The sequence below is a fragment of the Pseudorasbora parva genome, chromosome 2 (genome assembly GCF_024679245.1).
Source record: "Pseudorasbora parva isolate DD20220531a chromosome 2, ASM2467924v1, whole genome shotgun sequence".
In the NCBI taxonomy this organism is placed as follows: domain Eukaryota; kingdom Metazoa; phylum Chordata; class Actinopteri; order Cypriniformes; family Gobionidae; genus Pseudorasbora; species Pseudorasbora parva.
The window spans coordinates 44264262-44289555 of record NC_090173.1 but is presented as its reverse complement, the minus strand read 5'-3'; the positions used below and the strand labels follow the sequence as shown (position 1 = coordinate 44289555).

The following is a 25294-nucleotide window of genomic DNA, read 5'->3' as shown; positions in this document are numbered from 1 at the left end:
TATTTACAGAGGGTAAAGGTGAAGAGGGATGAGCTGCACTAGGAGGAGCAGTAGTTGCGGTTATGCTTATTTATCCACAAGTGTTTCAGTTTCAGTTAGTTTATGTAGCGTTCAAACAGCAACTATTTTTCTTGTCGCTCCTTCTCCTTGAGTAATTTCTTCTCCTGTATTTTCTTGGCCTTCTTCACTGCCCAGGTGAACAGAACAAGTGGCCCTTTTCTTTTGCACGTTTTCTGGACGGTCGCATTGTCCTGGGTCTCATTCTGGGGACCCTCAGGAGAGTCTACACGTTCATCGAACTGAAAAGCATCATCCAAATGGCCTTGTATGGCGTGAGCATCTCCCATTTCACTGGGGTCACCTTCCTCTTCCACAAATTCCTGGACCTCCACCACTTCGTCTGCCCACACTTCCTCCTGCACCTCGCAGTCCTTCTCCATCCAAGCAACCATTAGTCTCGGTTTCTTTTCAAGCTCCGGTATTTGAGAGCGCTCAGACTTGACTAAGTCACTGGCCCAGAAGGTGTTCCCTGTGAACGCCACATACTCGCTCTCGTCATCCTCTATGTCCACCAGCATTAGTTCTGGAGCTGGCTCAAACGGGGAACAAGCGAACGACAGAGGCTTCCGGCTTGGAGGACGCTGAAGAGCAACCACTTCATCATGTGCAGGAGTGGGGCTCGGAGGAAGCCATTTGGGATGACACACTTGCGATGAAGAGCGGCGGATGGAAAACATTTCATCAGGTGCTGGAGTGGGGCGTGGAGGAACCACCACAGGAAGCATCTGGGATGAAGAGCGTTGGAGGGAAACAACTTCATCGGAACATGAAGGAACCGCCAACAGTTTGGGGGGATCCACTTGAAGCTCACTTCCTCCCTCCATCAACTTTTCCAGACTCTGCACCCCTCTTTTTTTCTGATGTACACATCCTCTCTGTGTTATTTCAGCCTCATCTTTGTGACTGCCTCCCTTACTGATCTTCACCTCTCTTTCCTCCTCTCTCTCTCCAAGCGGGCAATTCTTACACTGTAAAAAAAAGTTGTTTTTTGTTGGTTTAACTTAAAAAAGTAAGTAACCTGGTTGCCTTAAAAATTTTAGTTTATCGAAATTAAAAATTTGAGTTGATACAATGAAGGAAATTTGTTTAATAAATAGAAACTCAAAATATTATTGTATCTGAACCACATACAAAATTTGATAAATCATGAAAATAGCACTATTTGGCATGTTTCACTGCATCGTTAGAAATAAAACAAACACAATTACCCAATATGCTTACAAAATCTTTTAATAATATTTTAATCGAAGCTCAAAAAAAAATTTCATTGTATTAACTCAAAATTTTAATTCCAATGAACTCAAAATTTTAAGGCAAACAGGTAACTTTTTTTCTAAATAATTTTTTTACAGTGTAGGTACCTTGCGGCGTCTCTTCCTGTCATTGGCAGTGCTGTCGAAGGCCTCATCCTCCTCTGGAAGTTTCTCTACCACCGCTGATTCTTGCTCCACACACTTCTGTAGTGCATCCCTTCTTCGCAAGAAGTGAGCAAAACAATCAAACAGTTGTCTTAATAAACTGCTACCCTGCGCCATTATGGACACTGAATGCTGAGAGATAATTCGATACTTGTCGTCAATATCTGCAAAGTCTCGAAAGTCTTTCGCTCTATTCATTCAAAACGCACTAACTGCAAACCAGAGTCAGATCTGCAATTTACAGCTGCCAGAACGGAATCTCCACTATGATGTCACAGTGAGCTCAAACACTCGCAAATACGCCATGTTTGTATTTTTTTTTAAACTTTTTATCCATGTTTGTAGTTCTAATCGAATTCTAGTCCAACGTGCAATGGATTGTGGACTAGAATTCACTATACTATCTCAATTACAATTAAGTACAAATTAACTGTATTTATGTGTGTTGTAGGCACTAGTCAAACAAATTTTTATGTTGAAATAACAAAGATTTCTGTGCCACCGCAGAATGGTTGCTGGCCCCTGCCCGGCCACCCCTATAAAAAAAATCCTGCCTAATATAAAAGTAGTGCGCAAAAAAAAAAAAAAAAAAACTCTTTCCTCCTCTATTTCTCTTTTCTTCTTCCCTTTTCTGTTTTTTGCTACTCTGCGCAGTTAAAAAATCTCGGTATTTGGGGCACTTTTTGTGTTTCTTTGCCTCTTCTTGACAGATCGCTTCCTGTTCTCCTGAGTTGTAAGTCGCTTTGGAAAAAAGCGTCTGCTAAATGCATAAATGTAAATGTTAAACAGAAAAACATCGCAAGATAAAGTAGAACGTCAGAACAGTGACGGTGAAGGTGAAAAGGAATCACCACCATGTATGGGTAGGTTGTGATACAGCAGGCTAGCAGTAGTAGCTATAGATATGATAGTCTATCAAAATAATTAACTCCTTTTAAACTTAACAACAAGCTCCCAGTAGTTAGCTAGCCACCACCACACTAGAGCTGTGAACAATTTTTATGTATGGCAACGTTGATACAAAAAATTCTGCATAGGCTACATGTAATTAAATAGGCCTTATCATACATGTTTCCTACGATAATCTTAAGAACATTTTGAGACGCCATGAATATGAACTAAAATGTGTTTTTAACATACTATCTCTGTATTTTAAATATATATATATATATATATATATATATATATATATATATATATATATATATATATATATATATATATATATATATATATATATATATATATATATATATATACATACATGTTAAAAGCACATTTTAGTTCCTATTCATGGTGTCTTTAAGTACCTGGAAGTGCACTTTTTTCACTTATATTTGTGTATTTTATATAACAGACCTATAGATTTAGATGTTTTTAAATACCATTTATTCCCGTAAAATAAAAGGCTTTGTGATTAAAAAGATTGAAAATTGAGAATGATTCAATGACAAATGCATATTTAACAGTCTTGTTGCCACCTGGTGGGGTAAAAGGGGTGGGACCATAACTTTTAACGATTAATTATGCAGTTCCAATGGATGAAGGGCCCCTCAAGAGGTAAAAGCCCAGGGGCCCCTTATAGTCTTGATGCGGCCCTGTAAGTGAGGCCTGAAACCGATCTGAGAATATGGGAATCCATGCACTTTCTTCCTGCTGACACGTTCACATGTCATATACAATCTGTGCCACATGAGAGGGAAAAAAAATCGGAATTTGGTCACAACCATGCAGTGTAAACGGGGCCAGATAATATAGCATGTAATGACAGTGTAATGTGCAATATATATATATATATATATATATATATATATATATATATATATATATATATATATATATATTATGGCATGCCGTTCAGGAAATTGTAGTATTTATAATATGATTGGTTGTATATATTGAATGAAAGTCTGAATATATGGAATGAATGTCCGAATATATGGAATGAAAGTCCGAATATATGGAATGAAACTTGAATATATTGAATGAAACTTGAATATATGGAATGAAAGTCTGAATATATGGAATGAAACTTGAATATATGGAATGAAAGTCCGAATATATGGAATGAAACTTGAATATATGGAATGAAAGTCTGAATATATGGAATGAAAGTCTGAATATATGGAATGAAACTTGAATATATTGAATGAAAGTCTGAATATATGGAATGAAACTTGAATATATGGAATGAAAGTCTGAATATATGGAATGAAAGTCTGAATATATGGAATGAAACTTGAATATATGGAATGAAAGTCTGAATATATGGAATGAAAGTCTGAATATATGGAATGAAAGTCTGAATATATTGAATGAAAGTCTGAATATATGGAATGAAAGTCTGAATATATTGAATGAAAGTCTGAATATATGGAATGAAAGTCTGAATATATGGAATGAAACTTGAATATATGGAATGAAAGTGTGGGCTGGCATGAAACACCCCTTTCCTCTGATTGGTCAACCAAAGATCAGCCCATGCGTATAAATAGTACGAGTGTGCAATGTCGTGGAATGTATAAGCCAAAACTCATTTTGGCGTGTCTATGGCACGCTGTTTTTCGCGTGCATATGATATGCATTTTATGGCATATTATACATACGAACCAACCACCCCCCCACCCCAAACCTACCAAGCGCGTGTCATATATACGCCATAAAGTGCGTATCATATGCACGCGAAAAACAGCGTATCATATGCACGCCAAAATGAGTTGGCGTATACATTATACATTCCACGACATTGCACACTCGTACTATTTATACGCATTTATGTGTGATCGGTCATCATAAATGCTTTTTCACACCGCAAGCGTGAGCGGCGCGTGGGCAGCTCGTATTTTTTCCAGCGCCAATGTTAATCAATGAGTGCATTCACACCGGGAGCAGGAGCAGCGCGTGAGCAGCAGTGAAGGGGGTTTCGGCGGCGAGCCTATTTTTGTTGCGCTGCTGACGCTCAATTAAAGTGAAAGCACACTTTTACTGGACAAAATAAATATGATTTCACGCAAAAAGTGCTTAAAATGCACACAAGAAACACGTGTAGTGTATTTTAACAATAACTGGAGTGTGTCAAAAAAGAAAACGAAGAATAAAAATATCTGTAGAAGATTTACACATTTAAACTTGTTTTATTTATTACGTTTGGGTGAAAGTATGGTTATGATTATAAAAATAAAGCAAAAGAGCCAGAAAATATGATAAACTTTATTTTAGTTTAGTATGTAACAAGAATATATATATATGTATGTATAGCCTATCTGCAGCTGCAGTCGGTGTAAAGTGAAAGCACACTTTTGATGGACAAATAAACAGAATATCACACAAAAAGCGCTCAGAATGCACAAAAGAAGCAAGTGTGGTGTGTTTTAACAATAACTGGAGTATGTCATTAAAGAAAACTCTACATTATGGGGGCAATTATATTATTATATTATAAATATATATATATATTTTTTTTTTTTTTTTGAAATTGTAAAAATGCTGAAAGTTTTGTGTGATGGGTAGGCCTAGATAGTGTAAGGGGAGAGAATATACAGTTTGTACAGATCAATACGCCTATGTAGGCTATACCCAGGCAGATAATGAACCAGACGTGTGTATGAGTCTGTGTGTGTGAGGGAACAGAGGAGAATAGAGTTTAAGGGATTGATAAGACGGATGGAGTTAAATACACCATTGTACATTACAGTATGTATGCCATGTGATACTGCAAACAGATTACTATGGTAGAGGCTGCCACATTACTGTAACTCACCCTTATAAAGCTCAGCTACAGTAGATTCAGTCATATGGCACAAGTGAGAACATTTACTCTATTGGCACCAAACTCTGTTCGATACCCCAGAACCTCAGGGCTGGGTCATAACTTTATCACACCTTTTGATAACACACTGAATAGATACTATTAAATACATTATGGATTAATTTACATAATGCATAGCATATTTTCTTATGTGGCATCTGTAGCCTGCGTTACTGTAATTAATTCGGCAACGAGGGAGATTTGAAACATGTATCTTGCATTGTTTGCTGTTGGATGTACTAAATTGAAAGAGTAGCATACAGTGGTGTTTCAGTAATTAATCCAAATGTTCTCATGACCAGTGATGCCAGTAACGCGTTACATAGTAACGCGTTACTCTAATCTGACTACTTTTTTCCAGTAACGAGTAATCTAACGCGTTACTATTTCCAAACCAGTAATCAGATTAAAGTTACTTATCCAAGTCACTGTGAGTTACTATTTTAGTCATTTTCCTTTGTAAAAACCTTATCAAAGTTCTCAGCCCGAGGGCTGGAGCCGTGTTTTTTATTTATTTATTTTATTTTTTACATTGTTGCAGCCATTAAAATAGTTCAGTTTTGTTTTTAATGTCAAAGTAGTTATTTTTCGTTTCGTTTTTTATTATCCTAATTTTGTTTGTTAAATTAAAGTTTATATAGGCAAGACAATTCAAGAGTTGGTTTGAGAGACTAGGCTATTAAACATGCGGTTAACTCACTGGGTCGTCACATAAAAAAATTAAAACTTTAATTTAACAAACAAAAATTGCTCCAAACATTTTTCTAAATGAACTTAAAAAATAAACGAAACGAAATATAACTACTTTGACATTAAAAACAAAGTAGGCTAGTTATTATACCACCACAAAGGCATTTCTGACGAGCTGAGGCAGCTGATAGATTAGCCTACTGCTCACAACATGCTCGCAACGGTGCTCAAAAAACCCGAAACGGGCTACACAATCTAAAAAAAAAAAAAAAAAAGTACATGCAGGTTGTCTTATAGCCTATCTTACACTTCAGCAAAATTAATATAAATCCGATCTTCAATTCCCGCGGTATATGCTCATTTAACGGAGTTCACATCAAAGCAAAAGATTCCAGCATTTTATTCAGCAGCTCATTTTAAATTCAATGATCGCAATATGAGAGAGAGAGCGACCTAAGCACTGGTAAGATCATTAGTCTCATTATTTTATATTGAAGATGATTGTGTTTTGTGTGACTTATTTTAAAGTTTCATTTACGGCCATATGCGTTGGCTTGCTTTACTCATCTGCAGCGGTGTTGCAGTTGCACCGTCATATCTATCTGACTACAACATAACACGCTCTCACACATTTATTTTTTAATTATTTGCCAGGAGTAAAATTTACACATGTGGTTTAAACAACCAGATATATTTACGTTTGTCCGGTTTAGTTTGAAATGCTTTCATGCACCTTCTGAATTGGTTTGTTTGAGTGATCGGAATTAAATACGTCTGGAAAGACTCTCGGAAGGCATTTAGGCCCACTCCTGGTCATTTCGCAATCAGATAGATACCTGGTCAGAGAAAACGAATGAAGGAACCAGTTGTAAAAAGGCCATAACTCTAGCAGCTGTGCTGAAGATACGGACTCTTTAACCCTGCGCGAGCCATATCTTGACAGTGGCGCAAGCTATCATGGTCTCATGTTGTTTCCACCAGCACATCTCATTGTTCATTTTAATTATTAAAATAAATATAAAACGAAGGAGAAGCCTAAAAAAGGGGGCGTAAAAAAGTCGGGACCGTCAGTCTCGGGCATAAATACAATAAAGTGTGTTGCCAAAAACGGTTGTCATTTCTATTTTGAGGCGGCAGCGGTGTTGTCGGCAACTGCTGAATGTAACTAATAAAGTAACTTGTAATCTAACTTAGTTACTTTTAAAATCAAGTAATCTGTAAAGTAACTAAGTTACTTTTTAAAGGAGTAATCAGTAATCAGTAATCAGATTACTTTTTCAAAGTAACTGTGGCAACACTGCTCATGACATATTACAGTAATCTTGTGTTTGAAACAATGATGGACTGAAAATATGTACGTGCAACTTGAATGAAAGCATGAGCTCAGGTTTTGACAAAATGACTAGCTGTGTTACAAGTGTGATTTGGATTTTTGTATGAGTTTTGAAAATGTACACCTTGTGAAAATAGTACCAAGCGAATAAAAAAAAAAACCCGTAATTAATGCTAGGCTATTGCAAAATAAAGCCACACAACTGTTGCGGCTGACTCACTGAACAGCGCTGTTCATGAATGAATCAGATTTTTTAAACTAATTGATTGAATGAATTATTCAATGTCCCATTGATATACACTTGCTTCATTCCTGATTCAGCGTTTTGAACGAATTGGTTGTTTCATTAAAAAAAAAAAAAAAAAAAAAAAAACGTATTTCAAAAGGCTAGGCATATTCAAAATATTATATTTAAATCTTTAATCTCATAACATTATATGTCATTGTAATTATGTGTTAATCTTTCGAGCAGCATTAAAACAGTTTGGTCTAAATGCCACTTCAGAATTCATAAAAAGAGGACAAATACATTTTTAAAAAGATTAGAATTCTTGCCTTTATTTATAACTAATTGCCCTAAAATAATTGTAAAGCTATATTATCTAAAAACAAACAACAACAAAAAACTAGATAGAATAACTAGAATAGAATAACGACCAAAACAGCAGATGCGCTGTGATAAACTGACATTATACGAAAACGTCATATATAGCGTACATATTTTTATATCTTTCATATCATATTTAAGCTTCACTCAGTGTGGTGTCTAAAATAATAGATATGACTGCAATGCAGCATATTTAGCCTACACTTTAATTGATACTGGTCGTCGCTTCGCTAGAATGTATCTTTCGCTGTCCAGTGGGTCACGCAGCAGATGCAATGCAGCCTACATTAATATTTCTGAAATAATAAAACAGCTAATATTTCTCTTGCGCGTTGGTTGTCGAATCCATGCTTATAGACAAGAGAACCCTTCCTAGTCCCTGTCCAGCGCGATCTGTGTCAAAAAATTAGTCCGGTTGTTTGAGGAGAGAGTTTATTAAACAGTTTAAGAATCGGTCCAGCAGCACGAAAATGCGTATAAATACAGCAATGTTGGGGAAAATATACGCCAAAACTAATTTTGGCGTGCATACGGTGTTTTTCGCGTGCATATGATAAGCACTTTATGCCGTATTATAAGGACGAACCCGGGTTCCCCCAACACCCCCATCCTACCCAAGAGCGTGTCATGCACACCATAAAGTATCATATGCACACGAAAAACAGCGTAGCATATGCACGCCAAAATGAGTTTTGGCGTAGGCTATACATTCCATGACATTGTACTATACACATTTACATGTGATCGGGTTGGCTATTCTGCATGGAACTTTGGAAACACCGAGAGCAGCACGGGTTGATCTTTGGTTGACCAATCAGCGGAAAGTGGCGTTTAATGCAAGCCCACACGTGGGAATCAAATATTCAAGACTTTTTATCCATTTTTTATCCCTGATCCTATAAAAATATCAAATCAAACCGAATTCTCGTTTTGTTTTGTTTTTTAAACGAAAAATGATTAAATTTGAGTCATTTTCTCATATTACATCTCTGAAAGTCTGAATATATGGAATGAAACGTGAATATATGGAATGAAAGTCTGAATATATGGAATGAAACTTGAATATTTGGAATGAAACTTCAATATTTGGAATGAAACTTGAATATATGGAATGAAACTTGAATATTTGGAATGAAACTTGAATATATGGAATGAAACTTGAATATATGGAATGAAACTTGAATATATGGAATGAAACTTGAATATATGGAATGAAAGTCTGAATATATGGAATGAAACTTGAATATTTGGAATGAAAGTCTGAATATATGGAATGAAACTTGAATATATGGAATGAAACTTGAATATATGGAATGAAACTTGAATATTTGGAATGAAAGTCTGAATATATGGAATGAAAGTCTGAATATATGGAATGAAAGTCTGAATATATGGAATGAAAGTCTGAATATATGGAATGAAAGTCTGAATATATGGAATGAAAGTCTGAATAAATGGAATGAAAGTGCAAATATGATAATACTTAATAAAGAGCATTTATATCCTTGTTATCAGAACAACAGCCATTGATGACTAAAATGGCATTGCCTGAAATTTTCCAATACTTTGTTGAACTACAAAACTTTTTAGCAACAGCTGGTCATATTTCAAACGACACAAACAGTTTGGAGTCTACATCTCGTCATCTTGAGGATCATGTTTCCATTATTTCAACATTCTTAGTTCTTATGAATAATCATGCTCATCATAATGTGGCTGAAAGAATATTGTGCAACATTTTGGAAGGAATTTACGAATCTCTTAGGGAGATGCTGGCTGAAATAGCACTCCAGCTAGAAGATGATATGCCAGTGCATGGTATAGGTGCACATTCTGCTTTAGAGAGAGGAAGACTGAGGTAAGTGATAATATTGGAACTGTAGATGGAGGATGATGCAAGAACACGTTACCTAATCTCTTTACAAGTTGTAAACAAAATAATTAATACTAAAATTAAATAATTAAAATTATTTAAATTATGTGAATTAACTTTTTCCCCCCTTTAAGGTACAATATACCAGCTGCTCAGTTGATTCAAATGCGGGATTTAGGATTTAGCTGGATGGCCATATCGCGAATGTTGTCCGTAAACATTCGGACACTGTACAACCACAGGAGACAACTTGGTTTAGTAGACTATGGGAGTTTTACCAACATTTCAAATGATGATCTTGATCGTCTTATTACTGAGGTTCTTCAACAAACCCCTGGCTCAGGAGAGACCTACATCACTGGTAGTTTGAGAGGAAGAGGGATCAGAGTTCAGCGATGGCGAGTACGAGAACGTTTAAGACTAGTAGACCCAGTGGGAAGAGCCTTAAGAGGACGAAGGGCTATTCAAAGGAGAGTCTACAATGTCTCTATCCCAAATCAACTGTGGTATGTGTTTTGTAGAGTTGGAAAGAAAATGTTTACTCCCTAGCTGGTCAATGACGCAATATTGATATAAGGATATAGGAGGACAAAAACTATGCTAAATAAATAATACTATTATATTAAAATAAATAAATAACATTTGTAAAAACATGAAAGTGTTAGATAATGCAAAATATTTAGAGATAATATAAAATATTACAAACCGGATGAAATACCATATTATATATGCATTTGAAACATTTTTGGTCTATTTCATATTTGCATTGTTTTATAATCTTTGGCTTGATTTTGGCCACTTCTATCAACAATTTCGGGTTGTAACTTTTATCACTAAGTAAAATTTGTAAGTAAAACAAGTAAGACACTAAGGCAAAGAAGTTAAACTTTTTAATGTACATCTAATGTGCTTTACAATGATAATAATAACAATAACAATAATTATAATATTTTTTTCTTATTTCAGGCATGTTGACACAAACCACAAGTTAAACCCATGGGGATTTGTGTTTCACGGAGGAGTTGATGGCTATAGTCGCTGTATCACCTACCTGAGATGTTGCACAGACAACACAGCGACAACTGCCTTGCAGCTTTTCCAGGGTGCTGTTGATCTCTTTGGACTACCACATCATGTCAGGGGTGATGCTGGTAGTGAGAATATTGATATTGCAAGATTTATGATTGAAAATCGAGGAGCAAACAGAGGAAGCTTTATGGTTGGACCTAGTGTTCATAATCAAAGAATTGAGAGATTGTGGGCAGAATTAAACAGGGTGGTGTCAGCTTACTTTAAAGACCTTTTCCTTTTCATGGAAAATGGTGGAATGTTAGATAGCAACCACCCACTTCACATTAGTGCTCTTCACCATATTTACCTTCCAAGAATAAACAGATCTGTGGATGAGTTTGTAAGCCAGTGGAACCACCATAGTTTAAGGACAATGGGAAGTAACTCCCCATTGCAACTATGGACTGTTGGAATGCTCCAACGTCCTGAACGTCAAAGACCACACAATCATGTGCATGGGCAAAGGCCTCACGATCACTACCAGTGTCCTCCTGAGTTAAGGGCTGTTAATCCCTTGATTGATGATGGAAATCATGGAATAGAACTTTTTTTCACTGCATGTAACCTGCTTCAAAACAATACTTAATCTACTAAGTAATTTTGATGATGTTCATTATGTTCAACATGATGTTCATGTTTTTAAGTTATTGCCATGTAGTGCACAAACTATAAATATGAAACGTATTTTATAAAAAACAACACACAAAAAAAACCATGCTTTTACTTTGTAAAAGATTCCATTTGAAAAAAAAAAAAAATCTTTCATTTTGAAGTACAACAAGGAGTCCCTAGGTCACATGTATAAATGCTAATTATATATATCACCATATAAATAGGGCATTATTATATTATGCATCATTTTAAATTTTGTATTATTTTAACCCTTTTGATGAAACTTGCATTTTTTACGTTATTAAATAAAATTTTGTTTATTTTGTTTGTTTGTTTTGCCTACAGAGTGAAAATAAAAATGACATTTCAAGTCTGGGATGCACATATCCTGCCACTGTAGACAAAAATGCAATAACCCAGCAAATACAAAGTAAGAACATAGAACAATTTATTTGTTAGAAGGCCATACCACAGCCTATAGAGAAGGAACAATCTGCCATAGCAACATGGTTGTTCAGATTGAACGACTAGAACACAAAACCATGGCTTGAAATATATCTTTTAATGTTACAAAGAACTTACATGTTTCTTACTGTATAGAGTACTGTGCAAAAGTCATAGGCACGTTCATTTTTACCCCCCAAAATGTTTATCATTCAGTTATTTATATATTTTGCAATAGTGTGGCAGTAGGTAATATCAGTTCACATTTTCCAACATTTATTTTGCCATTAGTTGTAAAATTTCATTCTAGCGAGTTTTGTGTATGCAGAAGGAGTCTGACAACAGCTGATCCACACAGAGATCTAATCTCCTCATCATCGAGACCGTCTGTGATTACATGAAGAAACTAAAAAAATTAGACAAAATCCACAAGAACTGCGACAAGATCTCCGAGATGCTTGAAGAAACCCTCCTGTAATGCTACAGTACTGTCAACAGTTTTAGAACACATAATAACTAAATCAAATCACTTGCTCAGTTCTTCAGGGAGCTTTGCAGGAGGGTTTCTTCAAGCATCTCGGAGATCTTGTCGCAGTTCTTGTGGATTTTGTCAAATTTTTTTAGTTTCTTCATGTAATCACAGACGGTCTCGATGATGAGGAGATTAGATCTCTGTGTGGATCAGCTGTTGTCAGACTCCTTCTGCATACACAAAACTCGCTAGAATGAGTTATTACAACTAATGGCAAAATAAATGTTTGAAAATGTGAACTGATATTACCTACTGCCACACTATTGCAAAATATATAAATAACTGGCTTAAAAATATTTCTTGGGGTGAAAATACTAACGTGCCTAAGACTTTTTGCACAGTACTTCATTTCTTTATGTGTTTGTTAGAGTAAATACTACATTTTGGTATAAGGAATAGCAAAATGAAATAACAGCAACACCCTGAAAAAAAAAAAAAAATCTACATAACTCTAGGTCTAATCTGCCATAGCAATGGAATACAGCAACATAGTTGTTTAAGTTGGAGGATTGGAATAACACCATGGGTTGAAATATATCTTTAAATGTAACAAATAACCTAGGGTTTTTTTTTCTGTATATTTTGTCATGTGTTTGTTATGGTAAATACTGAATTTTGGTATCAGAGAGTGACAAAATTAAACAACAGCAAAAAAAATTAAATAAAAAAAAATTTCAACCAAAGTCCTACAACCCCTCAAATATATTACCACTCATGCTCTTCCAAATCCTGGCGAATTGCGTATGGCAAAATCCATGTCAGCTTTGAAAGCAGTGTATACAGCATGAATTGGTATGCGAAGAATATTTTCGCAAGTATTGGCCACTGGAAACCGGGAATGGGTGATGAACTCAAGCTTTGGTTTTGGAGAGAAACCCAGTGCTGGAATGCTGTCACATCCAGTGAAGAAAACAAGAATATCCTCCAGAGAGACATTTTTTTCAACTAAAAAACATATAAAGAGAGTAACACAATAAAATTATAACTATGTTAAATGGTGATGGTATTTTGAGTATCTTGATAGAGTAATTCCGTATCATACCACTGGATTGATGCAAAAGAGATGCAAGTCAAATTAGTACCCAGCAAATATTGGTCTGACATCAATGTCGTGTCCCTGACAAAAGTAGACTCGGAAAGGACAGCATAAAACGGTAAAAATATGTAATAGAACTTTTCCTAAACATGTATACATTTGTACATTTCCATTAAACTTTTATTTTGGAACAATTTTTCAACTATGACAGGACATGTCAGAGGGACATATTTTCAACGCCCAAATGTTTGCTGGGTAGTTCAATTTAAAAGGGTGGCTCATAATGTTACAGACAAAGCTAAGCACAGTCTGGTGAGTAGTGAACCATTTAGAAGTGAAAAGCCTAATCTTTCTCCAAGTTTGCTATAAGCATATACAGCTATAATTTTAGCACAGTCGACATAACAACAACAACAACAACATGTGGTGTTGGATGTGCATTTGCTTTAAATCAGGGCTCCTCAAATTCAGTCCTGGAGGACCAATCTCCTGCAGAGTTTAGTTCAAACCCTGCTAAACTCACCTACCTGCATAGTAACTCTGAAGACCTTGTTCATGTGTGTTTGACTAGGTTTGGAACTAAGTTCTACAGGACACTGGCCCTCCAGGACTGGATCTGAGGATTTATATAAATACTGTGTGATATGTCAAACTTACATTCAGCATCCTGAAGATAGTCTTGCCAGAAAGCCAGGGTCCGGCACTCGTGCTGAAACGCATTACTCCCCCTTTCGGAATGAATGATCTGGAAGAGATTCTCCAAATCATTTGCTGTCAAGGGTTTTTCGGCCTTTACAAAAATGCTCTTCAACTGAAGATTGTATCTTTGGACAGCATCTAGGACACCCAGAGACTTTAAGCCATCTCTGAACCTAATAAAAAGGAAACAAGTGTAATTCATGCATGTGATTTAAATGATGTGGTATAAACTTGAGTGTTTTAATGTTTAGTCCCCACAATGAATTCTAGATTAAATACATTGAACTTGTACTGGTACCCTATAACGTGGTGGATGTCCATCATTAAAATTTTCATATACTGTAGTAACAAGTTTGTTAGCAACTCAACGGTAAACTTTTTTTATGCTTTCTTCTTGAACCCCTGTATTTCCTATCATTTTACCACCACAAAATTATTTTACATTTTTCTGCCAAAGTACAACTGTATACACACACATACCTTTCAAAAGGTGCACGGGTCCGCTGGAGGACATACCAGTGAGCCAGGTCTAAAGCAGTCTCTTGTTTGTTTCCCAGTGTTATGCAAACATTGTGACCAGCAAGACTGATCAAGCTGGCTGCCCGTGCAACTGCATCTTGAAGCTGTGATTCAGTCTCAGCCTGTGAGATCTAAAATTAATAAAATAACAGAAAGAAAGATATACAACTGTTAGTTTTACTTTTTAATTTGAATGTTAATTAATGCAAACAAAATTAATAATTTGTATCTAAATACAACACAATTAATGAAAATTATGCCTACCGACTGCACCTGTGACCTGGTTTCTTCATCGGTAATATATTCCGTTTTGACCTTTACATTGTCTGGGCCCTTTTGAAGACACTCATATAGGAGTTCAGACAGGAAACATGGACTCTGTCCCCCATGGGCAATTGACATTGCCATGATCTGTCCAGCATAAAAGTATGCATTGTCTTTCATTGCTGTAATCAAATTAAATTAAAACATCACATGTCAAATGGGATAAATCAAATGTTCATGGCACAATGGCACCTATCTGTGTGAGGTTATTCTATTTTTAATCATTTTTGCGAAAGGACATTTCATAGGTCATACAAAATTTGAAAATTCTTACATTTCCTCTTAAATCATTTCAGATACAACATATGTACTGATCCAAAAGTCATTTGTAAGTCAACTCTTACATTAATATGAATTAATAAATACCTTTGGAGTTGCATGTGAGGATTTTAGCATTAGATGGGCCCTCAAAGATGCCAATTTTGTCCTTGATTTCATGTAGACAGAGTCTGAAAAACTCTCGAGTAGGTCCTCCATTGTCCACAGCACCCTCAGATATTCCATAATCATCAGTAAACTTAACATCCACCTTCTTCTCAGGTGAAAAATTGGATCTGCCCATTGCTCTGGTGGTTCCATCCCACACATTTCTTCTTATGATATTGAAGCGTACAATACTGTCGTTATTTACTCTAGAAGCAATCCTCTCTATTATTCTCTCCAAAGTCATATTTAAATCACTGAAACAATAAAACAATACAACATAGTTAGTATCAATGTAACTAACTCATTGATAATGGAAATTAAATTACAACAATAATAAAGGTGTCATGAACTGGTTCTTTTATTTTTTAATACTGTTGTCTGAGGTCAACTTTTACGTTCACGTGGATTTTACATTCAAAAACATCATAATTAATAAGTAATAGGCTATTTTCTGCCCAGGTTTGAAGCCTCTTATGGAATACTCGTTTTTATGGGCATGCCACACTGGAGACTTGAAAGTAAACGCCCACAGTTATGATTGGATAAGATCCTTATAACATAGTTTTGCATAATGAGTTTCATCCTCCCCATCTGGGGAATTGTTTTGAAAACTTCCAATGTGGAGAAATGGCAACTGGAATCCGCCGACAGGACTCGCAAGATGTCTTCATCAAACAAACACAATTTATCTCTCAACCACCCACAATTAATATGAATGATAGTTTTTTATTACTTGGGCCACCCAATCAGTGGATATATCTGTAATCCGTGCATCTTTGACTGACAGGGAAGTTTTCAGCTCTGATACTTAAAAGGTCATCACCATAAACTTTTATATAACAAAGGCTGAATGAAAAGCTGATTTCTCAATTAATGACCCCTTTTAAAATATTGTTGACGAAATGACTGGCTATCAGAACAAAAAAATAAAATAATATTGTGCATAAATAAATATATATATTTCTTAACCATTTAGGTGGCAGACTGCTGATGTATTGATCCTGTATTATAATTAAAATAATTCCATTTTTATAAAATATCTCTACTGACCTGTCACTTGTGCTAGGCTCTAAGGACCTTGAAATGGCTTCCTGGAGATCAGCGTCATCAGAGAGGTATTCTTCCTCAAACAGGCCAAGGTATGTGCTAAAACGGAGTACATAATATTATTGAAGTATGAATATATGATGTTACACAGACAGCTGCATTATCACAGGACAAAGAACTTCCATAATGCAATAATAACTTCAAATGGACAGTGGATTATTAAGTGTATGTATAGGGACACAATAATCTACTGTCAAGTAACTCTACTCTTATACAAAATTGTACAGTAAATAAGACCCATTTATATTAAACCCAGACCATAAAAATACTGTATGAAAAGAGACAAAAATGTCCATAACATGAACCTGTATGATGTGCTGTATGCATTGGTTTGGGTTGGACTATGGGACATCCCAGAGGTGTTATTTGGAGAGAAGCAATGCATGTGTTCACTAGCGCTGAGAGTGGGACCAATCGACAAGCCATGGGTGTTGCCACTGGAGATAGCTGAAGTTCCACTGGACAGGGTAACAGTCTCGTCAATATTAATAACAGCAGCACTAGTAGACATGGTGAGGTTGTCAGCTGAGATAGACGGTGCATTGGTGCAAATATCTTCGGTGTCAATACACCAAATAACTGCATCTCCACCAGAGATAGATGATGTATTACTGGAGAGAGACTGGACCCCAACAGTGGAGATGGCTGAAACAACTTCTTTGGAAATGTCAGGTACACTACCAATGACTACAAGACAAGGAAATGTAATTGGTTAACATTTAGCTTTTGATTAAGATTCCACTTATATGCAAAAAGCACATTTAGAAAAAAATAGATTTAAGGTGGTAGACTAAAAAAACTAAACATATCATTTGTTGTAAATCAATCATTTTATTTTAATTAAGTTTATTTGTTGATGGATGTAAATAAAGTATTTACCACATTTGTCAGGGTCAGACGTTTCTATGAAATCACTGCTGTTTGTATGGCTGCTGTTTTCATCAGAACATGACTGTCGAGTGAAGCAAACAAATACCTTTATGGTAATGATAATGACTTTATGCCGACAATTCACTACACCAACAAAAAAACAATGTAACAATAGAACAATAATTTAGAAAAAAGAAAAGAAAAAAAATCGTAAAAATAAAAACAATGTACAAAACATGTAAGCTTACTAAAAAACGTATGTCTCCAATTGAAACTTTTCTAGTGACTGATAACATCTAAATTTTTAATTTGGCCAAATTGAATTTCTGTGAATTAAATTGCATCAAATCACAGAAATTCAATTTGGCCAAATGAAACATTTAGATGTTATCAGTCACTAGAAAAGTTTCAATTGGAGACATTTTTTTACAGTGAAGAATCACTGTAAAATACAGTACTGCCATTGTCACTGTATACATTTCTTGAAATCTACTTACAGATTCATTTTCCTCACATAAAATAACCTTGTCAGGCCTGACATAAATGGACTTCTGATGAAACAGTTTTTTCACAAGGTCTCCACCTAAAGTCTGTTTGGAAGTCAGGGATGGTTCCACTAATTTGTTGTGGCATGGCATCAAGATTTGTAACCTGAAGATATAAAAGCACTGTATAAAACTTCTTATAAAGCTAAAATACTAAATAACTGTACATATAATTTTTTTTGTTTCAATACACTGCTCGTCTAAAAGTGCAAATTTAGATTCTATCAGTAGCCTACAATTGGTCAGTTCAAATAGCATCAGTTAGACAAATATAATTTCAAAGGAATTAAATATTTACAATCATAATGTTATGACGTATTTTGTTATATATCACATCCAGTGCAAATTAACCTTTCATACATAAGAAATGTGACTAAACACAGCAAATGTGTACCTGCATACCTCCACATTAGGCTGGAAGGCAGTTGTTATTGTCTGCATAACTTTGTCGGCGTCCCAGTCACACCCAAATTCCAGGGCAGATTTTATATGACCATTTTCAAAAAGCCATGCTTTCTTGGCACGCCTTGGCACATGTGTAGATGTATGGTCTGGTAGAAGAATGACCTCTTTGGTGAAAGTTTGGGCCACAGAACATGAACTGCTTAGTGCCTGAAACCTTAAAAACATTAAATAAAATCAACATATATTGTATTATATTAAGCATGTACTTTAATATTAATTTGTCTTTTGTGTTTACAAATTGGGAACTGTGTTAGTTTTTTTTTTTTTATTCGCATAGTACTATTTTCACAAGTAGGTCACTCACTCACTCACTCACTCACACACACACAAGCTCACTCACTCACTAAGGTGCACATTTTCAAAACTCATACAAAAATCCAAACTAATCACACTTGGAACACAGCTAGTCATTTTGTCAAAACCTGAGCTCATGCTTTCATTCAGTTGCACCTACATCAGTCCACATTATCATTGTTTCAAACAAGATTACTGTAGTAATGAGAACATTTGGTTTAATCACAACTAAATGGTTTTGTGTATTGTACTAACACAATTGAAAATGTGCTGAAATGTTTGAAAAAAGTGAACTTTTGATTATCTGTTGCGAAATTAGTAGGAGTATGAGTTTTGAAAATGTACACCTTTCTTGTGAAAGTAGTAGGCCTACTAAAGCAAAAAAACAAAACACTGTAACAGCTATTGTAAACTGTAGTTATTTTTGTGGTTCGCCATTCAAAGTCAAACATGTAGCCTAATTAACCATACTGCACTGTTAAATTGTAATTATATATTTAATTTTACTTATTTTTAATACGCAATCCATATGTCATTATACAGCAGTGCGTGCGCTAATCCAAAGTATTAATTTAAACAAATAAAACCTAATAATCCATAAATATTTAGGCCTACCTTAAATTTAAATATATATTGGCTACGTCTGAAATTATACCTAACACGTAACTGAGACATTTATGAGTTTTACTATGAGATTGTGATTGACATAAACTCTTAAGGCCTATATACCCGCAATTAAAATGCATATTCTTACCTCCTCTGTCTAGGACCCTTTCGGGTGAACGGGCGAAGATTGTAGATAGGAGATGCTGTGGATGGTCCCTGTGAGGTGGAAGGCATGTGTCTTTCTGTTGCCGGACAAGCAGGAACTTGCTGGCCTATGATGTTGACCGCGTTAAGTCTTCCGCGATTAAATAGCGAACGGATTTCTTCATCGGTAGAACCGTGTTGAGTCCGGTTTCCGGTACTTTGGCCCGTGCATGCATTCGCCAAGGTGTTAATTAAATCGTCATTATTTAAAATGGCTGCTACTAGATTTCGTGCAGACTCACTCATATTTAAACGTCAGATTAGAGCAATCACTAATGAAGAACACAAGATGGCGCTTTGATGACGTCAGTTTTCAAATTTCATTCCAAATATTCAAGTTTCATTCCATATATTCAGACTTTCATTCCATATATTCAGACTGTCATTCCAAATATTCAGACTGTCATTCCAAATATTCAAGTTTCATTCCATATATTCAGACTTTCATTCCATATATTCAAGTTTCATTCAATATATTCAGACTTTCATTCCATATATTCAAGTTTCATTCCATATATTCATGTTTCATTCCATATATTCAGACTTTCATTCCATATATTCAGACTTTCATTCCATATATTCAAGTTTCATTCCATATATTCATGTTTCATTCCATATATTCAGACTTTCATTCCATATATTCAGACTTTCATTCCATATATTCAAGTTTCATTCAATATATTCAGACTTTCGTCTGAATTCAGTAATTAATTCGTAAATAAGTTCGTCCTTGTACGCCAAAAAGTGCTTATCATATGCACGCGAAAAACACCGTATGCACGCCAAAATTAGTTTTGGCGTATATTTTCCCCAACATTGCTGTATTTATACGCATTTTCGTGCTGCTGGACCGATTCTTAAACTGTTTAATAAACTCTCTCCTCAAACAACCGGACTAATTTTTTGACACAGATCGCGCTGGACAGGGACTAGGAAGGGTTCTCTTGTCTATAAGCATGGATTCGACAACCAACGCGCAAGAGAAATATTAGCTGTTTTATTATTTCAGAAATATTAATGTAGGCTGCATTGCATCTGCTGCGTGACCCACTGGACAGCGAAAGATACATTCTAGCGAAGCGACGACCAGTATCAATTAAAGTGTAGGCTAAATATGCTGCATTGCAGTCATATCTATTATTTTAGACACCACACTGAGTGAAGCTTAAATATGATATGAAAGATATAAAAATATGTACGCTATATATGACGTTTTCGTATAATGTCAGTTTATCACAGCGCATCTGCTGTTTTGGTCGTTATTCTATTCGTTTTTAGTTTTTTGTTGTTGTTTGTTTTTAGATAATATAGCTTTACAATTATTTTAGGGCAATTAGTTATAAATAAAGGCAAGAATTCTAATCTTTTTAAAAATGTATTTGTCCTCTTTTTATGAATTCTGAAGTGGCATTTAGACCAAACTGTTTTAATGCTGCTCGGAAGATTAACACATAATTACAATGACATATAATGTTATGAGATTAAAGATTTAAATATAATATTTTGAATATGCCTAGCCTTTTGAAATACGTTTTTTTTTTTTTTTTTTTTTTTTTTAATGAAACAACCAATTCGTTCAAAACGCTGAATCAGGAATGAAGCAAGTGTATATCAATGGGACATTGAATAATTCATTCAATCAATTAGTTTAAAAAATCTGATTCATTCATGAACAGCGCTGTTCAGTGAGTCAGCCGCAACAGTTGTGTGGCTTTATTTTGCAATAGCCTAGCATTAATTACGGGTTTTTTTTTTTTATTCGCTTGGTACTATTTTCACAAGGTGTACATTTTCAAAACTCATACAAAAATCCAAATCACACTTGTAACACAGCTAGTCATTTTGTCAAAACCTGAGCTCATGCTTTCATTCAAGTTGCACGTACATATTTTCAGTCCATCATTGTTTCAAACACAAGATTACTGTAATATGTCATGAGAACATTTGGATTAATTACTGAAACACCACTGTATGCTACTCTTTCAATTTAGTACATCCAACAGCAAACAATGCAAGATACATGTTTCAAATCTCCCTCGTTGCCGAATTAATTACAGTAACGCAGGCTACAGATGCCACATAAGAAAATATGCTATGCATTATGTAAATTAATCCATAATGTATTTAATAGTATCTATTCAGTGTGTTATCAAAAGGTGTGATAAAGTTATGACCCAGCCCTGAGGTTCTGGGGTATCGAACAGAGTTTGGTGCCAATAGAGTAAATGTTCTCACTTGTGCCATATGACTGAATCTACTGTAGCTGAGCTTTATAAGGGTGAGTTACAGTAATGTGGCAGCCTCTACCATAGTAATCTGTTTGCAGTATCACATGGCATACATACTGTAATGTACAATGGTGTATTTAACTCCATCCGTCTTATCAATCCCTTAAACTCTATTCTCCTCTGTTCCCTCACACACACAGACTCATACACACGTCTGGTTCATTATCTGCCTGGGTATAGCCTACATAGGCGTATTGATCTGTACAAACTGTATATTCTCTCCCCTTACACTATCTAGGCCTACCCATCACACAAAACTTTCAGCATTTTTACAATTTCAAAAAAAAAATATATATATATATATATATATTTATAATATAATAATATAATTGCCCCCATAATGTAGAGTTTTCTTTAATGACATACTCCAGTTATTGTTAAAACACACCACACTTGCTTCTTTTGTGCATTCTGAGCGCTTTTTGTGTGATATTCTGTTTATTTGTCCATCAAAAGTGTGCTTTCACTTTACACCGACTGCAGCTGCAGATAGGCTATACATACATATATATATATTCTTGTTACATACTAAACTAAAATAAAGTTTATCATATTTTCTGGCTCTTTTGCTTTATTTTTATAATCATAACCATACTTTCACCCAAACGTAATAAATAAAACAAGTTTAAATGTGTAAATCTTCTACAGATATTTTTATTCTTCGTTTTCTTTTTTGACACACTCCAGTTATTGTTAAAATACACTACACTCTCAGAAAAAAAGGTACAGTTCTGTCACTGGGGCGGTACCCTAAGGTACAAAAGTGAAAAGGTACATCTTTGTACCTTACTCACCCCTAAATGGTTCATATTAGTACCTTAAAAGGTACATATCAGTACTTTAAGAGTGCAAATTAGTACCTTAAAGGTACATAGTAGAACCTTAAAGGTACATATTAGTACCTTTTTGGTTTTGTACCTTAGGGTACCGCCCCAGTGATAGAAATGTACCTTTTTTTCTGACAGTGTACACGTGTTTCTTGTGTGCATTTTAAGCACTTTTTGCGTGAAATCATATTTATTTTGTCCAGTAAAAGTGTGCTTTCACTTTAATTGAGCGTCAGCAGCGCAACAAAAATAGGCTCGCCGCCGAAACCCCCTTCACTGCTGCTCACGCGCTGCTCCTGCTCCCGGTGTGAATGCACTCATTGATTAACATTGGCGCTGGAAAAAATACGAGCTGCCCACGCGCCGCTCACGCTTGCGGTGTGAAAAAGCATTTATGATGACCGATCACACATAAATGCGTATAAATAGTACGAGTGTGCAATGTCGTGGAATGTATAATGTATACGCCAACTCATTTTGGCGTGCATATGATACGCTGTTTTTCGCGTGCATATGATACGCACTTTATGGCGTATATATGACACGCGCTTGGTAGGTTTGGGGTGGGGGGGTGGTTGGTTCGTATGTATAATATGCCATAAAATGCATATCATATGCACGCGAAAAACAGCGTGCCATAGACACGCCAAAATGAGTTTTGGCTTATACATTCCACGACATTGCACACTCGTACTATTTATACGCATGGGCTGATCTTTGGTTGACCAATCAGAGGAAAGGGGTGTTTCATGCCAGCCCACACTTTCATTCCATATATTCAAGTTTCATTCCATATATTCAGACTTTCATTCCATATATTCAGACTTTCATTCAATATATTCAGACTTTCATTCCATATATTCAGACTTTCATTCAATATATTCAGACTTTCATTCCATATATTCAGACTTTCATTCCATATATTCAGACTTTCATTCCATATATTCAAGTTTCATTCCATATATTCAGACTTTCATTCCATATATTCAGACTTTCATTCCATATATTCAAGTTTCATTCCATATATTCAGACTTTCATTCCATATATTCAAGTTTCATTCCATATATTCGGACTTTCATTCCATATATTCAAGTTTCATTCCATATATTCAGACTTTCATTCCATATATTCAAGTTTCATTCAATATATTCAAGTTTCATTCCATATATTCGGACTTTCATTCCATATATTCGGACATTCATTCCATATATTCAGACTTTCATTCAATATATACAACCAATCATATTATAAATACTACAATTTCCTGAACGGCATGCCATAATATATATATATATATATATATATATATATATATATATATATATCATGATGGCGCCGCGGATGGCCGCCTCGGTGTGGAGCTCCTCTGTTATTGTGTTGTTTTTCTTTGTTTGTTCTGCAATTAGTCATTCTTTTCCGATCCGTTTTACCAAAGACGAACTACTGGACATTAGGACACGCACACCAGACAACATATCTACATTTTTTGAATATTCGGACGTTTTGCGGGACATTCTCGTTGGAGGGGCAGCTGTGTTTTTAAAACGCGCGGCCGCACGCAAACGAGGGAAGCGAGCCGGCGCGCTGGTTAAACTCCGCTCGCGCGGCCTCCGCACTGCACTCCCCAGTATTCATCTTGCGAATCTCCGATCCCTTCCTAACAAAACGGACGAACTTCTTCTCCTCTCCCGCATTAACAGGGACTTTAATAACTCTGCTGCACTGTGCTTCACTGAAACCTGGCTGAGTGAAGCCATTCCGGACAACGGACTACATCTGCCCAGGCGCGCAGATGACACTGGGGACGGGGAGGACATGTCCCCCCCAGATTTATAGTGACCCAATCCGTCCCCCGCCCTCACTATCGCTGCGAACGAGGCAGACGCAGGGTGACACAATAATAATCTACACCGTTCACTATTACTTTGTACCCACGTTCTCACTACACGCTGTTCTGTTGTCAATAAACACACGATGCCACCGACGTTTACTCTCTCTCTCTCTCTCTCTCTCTCTCTCTCTCTCTCTCTCTCTCTCTCTCTCTCTCTCTCTCTCTCTCTCTCTCTCTCTCTCTCTGTGTGTGTGCTTGCAGAGAAACTCCGTTATTAACATACTGCGGTGACAATTTTGAAATGTGGAGTTTTTATATTTTTTTTATATTTATAGCATGATACAGTCCCAACGTCACACCACCAAGAGTGCCGTTTTCCTGAATAACATCATGACTGAAAATGACACTGATTTCACATGACAGATCTATACACAATGAATTAACATTAGTCACTTACATTTTAGATGCAATATAGACTGTTTTTGCTCCATTTCAGCAGTGAAAAAGTTCCAAAGATCACAGCAGAACTAAAACGCATCTCGCAGCAACAGCGTGCTAATGAATGAGTCAGCTTTTTGAATGAATCGGTTGAATCAAAGATTCAGTGACCTGTTCGTAAACGACTGCCTCATTCTTGAGTGAATCAGCCGTTTCAACGAATCGACTCAATGACTCGTTTACTAGGACGGTCACCTACCGCCACCTACTGGCGGTTAAGTTTCATGTTTAAACATTCTTTCCAAAATTCTTATTTGTATAAAAAATATTTAAAACAATTTCAAAACATTTATTTAATGCAGTTGT

General features: G+C 35.8%; 2 protein-coding genes across 3 annotated transcripts; both read right to left on the bottom strand.

Annotated features, from left to right (window-relative positions):
- LOC137044932 (uncharacterized) lies at nucleotides 1-25294 on the bottom strand. 2 transcript variants are annotated; one of them, XM_067421339.1, is made up of 3 exons: nucleotides 24948-25294; nucleotides 1422-1530; nucleotides 1-1028 (listed from the first exon to the last, which is right to left on the bottom strand). In XM_067421339.1, coding segments are annotated over exons 1-3 (1017 nt in total). In that variant the 5' UTR covers nucleotides 24950-25294; the 3' UTR covers nucleotides 1-122. The 2 variants fall into 2 exon arrangements, with proteins under 2 accessions (XP_067277440.1, XP_067277431.1); XM_067421330.1 differs by lacking the exon at nucleotides 24948-25294 and having other exon boundaries at nucleotides 1422-2520.
- Nucleotides 14516-19765, bottom strand: LOC137089534 (uncharacterized). The gene is made up of 10 exons (XM_067453136.1): nucleotides 19488-19765; nucleotides 18369-18593; nucleotides 17927-18080; nucleotides 17439-17511; nucleotides 16865-17246; nucleotides 16503-16598; nucleotides 15393-15706; nucleotides 14967-15148; nucleotides 14664-14833; nucleotides 14516-14522 (listed from the first exon to the last, which is right to left on the bottom strand). Exons 1-10 carry the CDS (start codon nucleotides 19571-19573, stop codon nucleotides 14516-14518), a joined length of 1689 nt encoding a protein of 562 aa, XP_067309237.1. The 5' UTR covers nucleotides 19574-19765.

Excerpts from the sequence above, each read along its gene's own strand:
- LOC137044932 (XM_067421330.1), bottom strand. The coding sequence starts at position 1,676 with ATGAATAGAGCGAAAGACTTTCGAGACTTTGCAGATATTGACGACAAG. Across the intron at positions 1,029-1,421 it reads ACAGGAAGAGACGCCGCAAG|TGTAAGAATTGCCCGCTTGG; the intron begins GTACCTACACTG and ends TTTTTTTTACAG.
- LOC137089534 (XM_067453136.1), bottom strand. The coding sequence starts at position 19,573 with ATGCCTTCCACCTCACAGGGACCATCCACAGCATCTCCTATCTACAAT. Across the intron at positions 17,512-17,926 it reads TATGTGAGGAAAATGAATCT|TCATGTTCTGATGAAAACAG; the intron begins GTAAGTAGATTT and ends TTCACTCGACAG. Across the intron at positions 14,834-14,966 it reads CCAGGTCACAGGTGCAGTCG|ATCTCACAGGCTGAGACTGA; the intron begins GTAGGCATAATT and ends TATTAATTTTAG.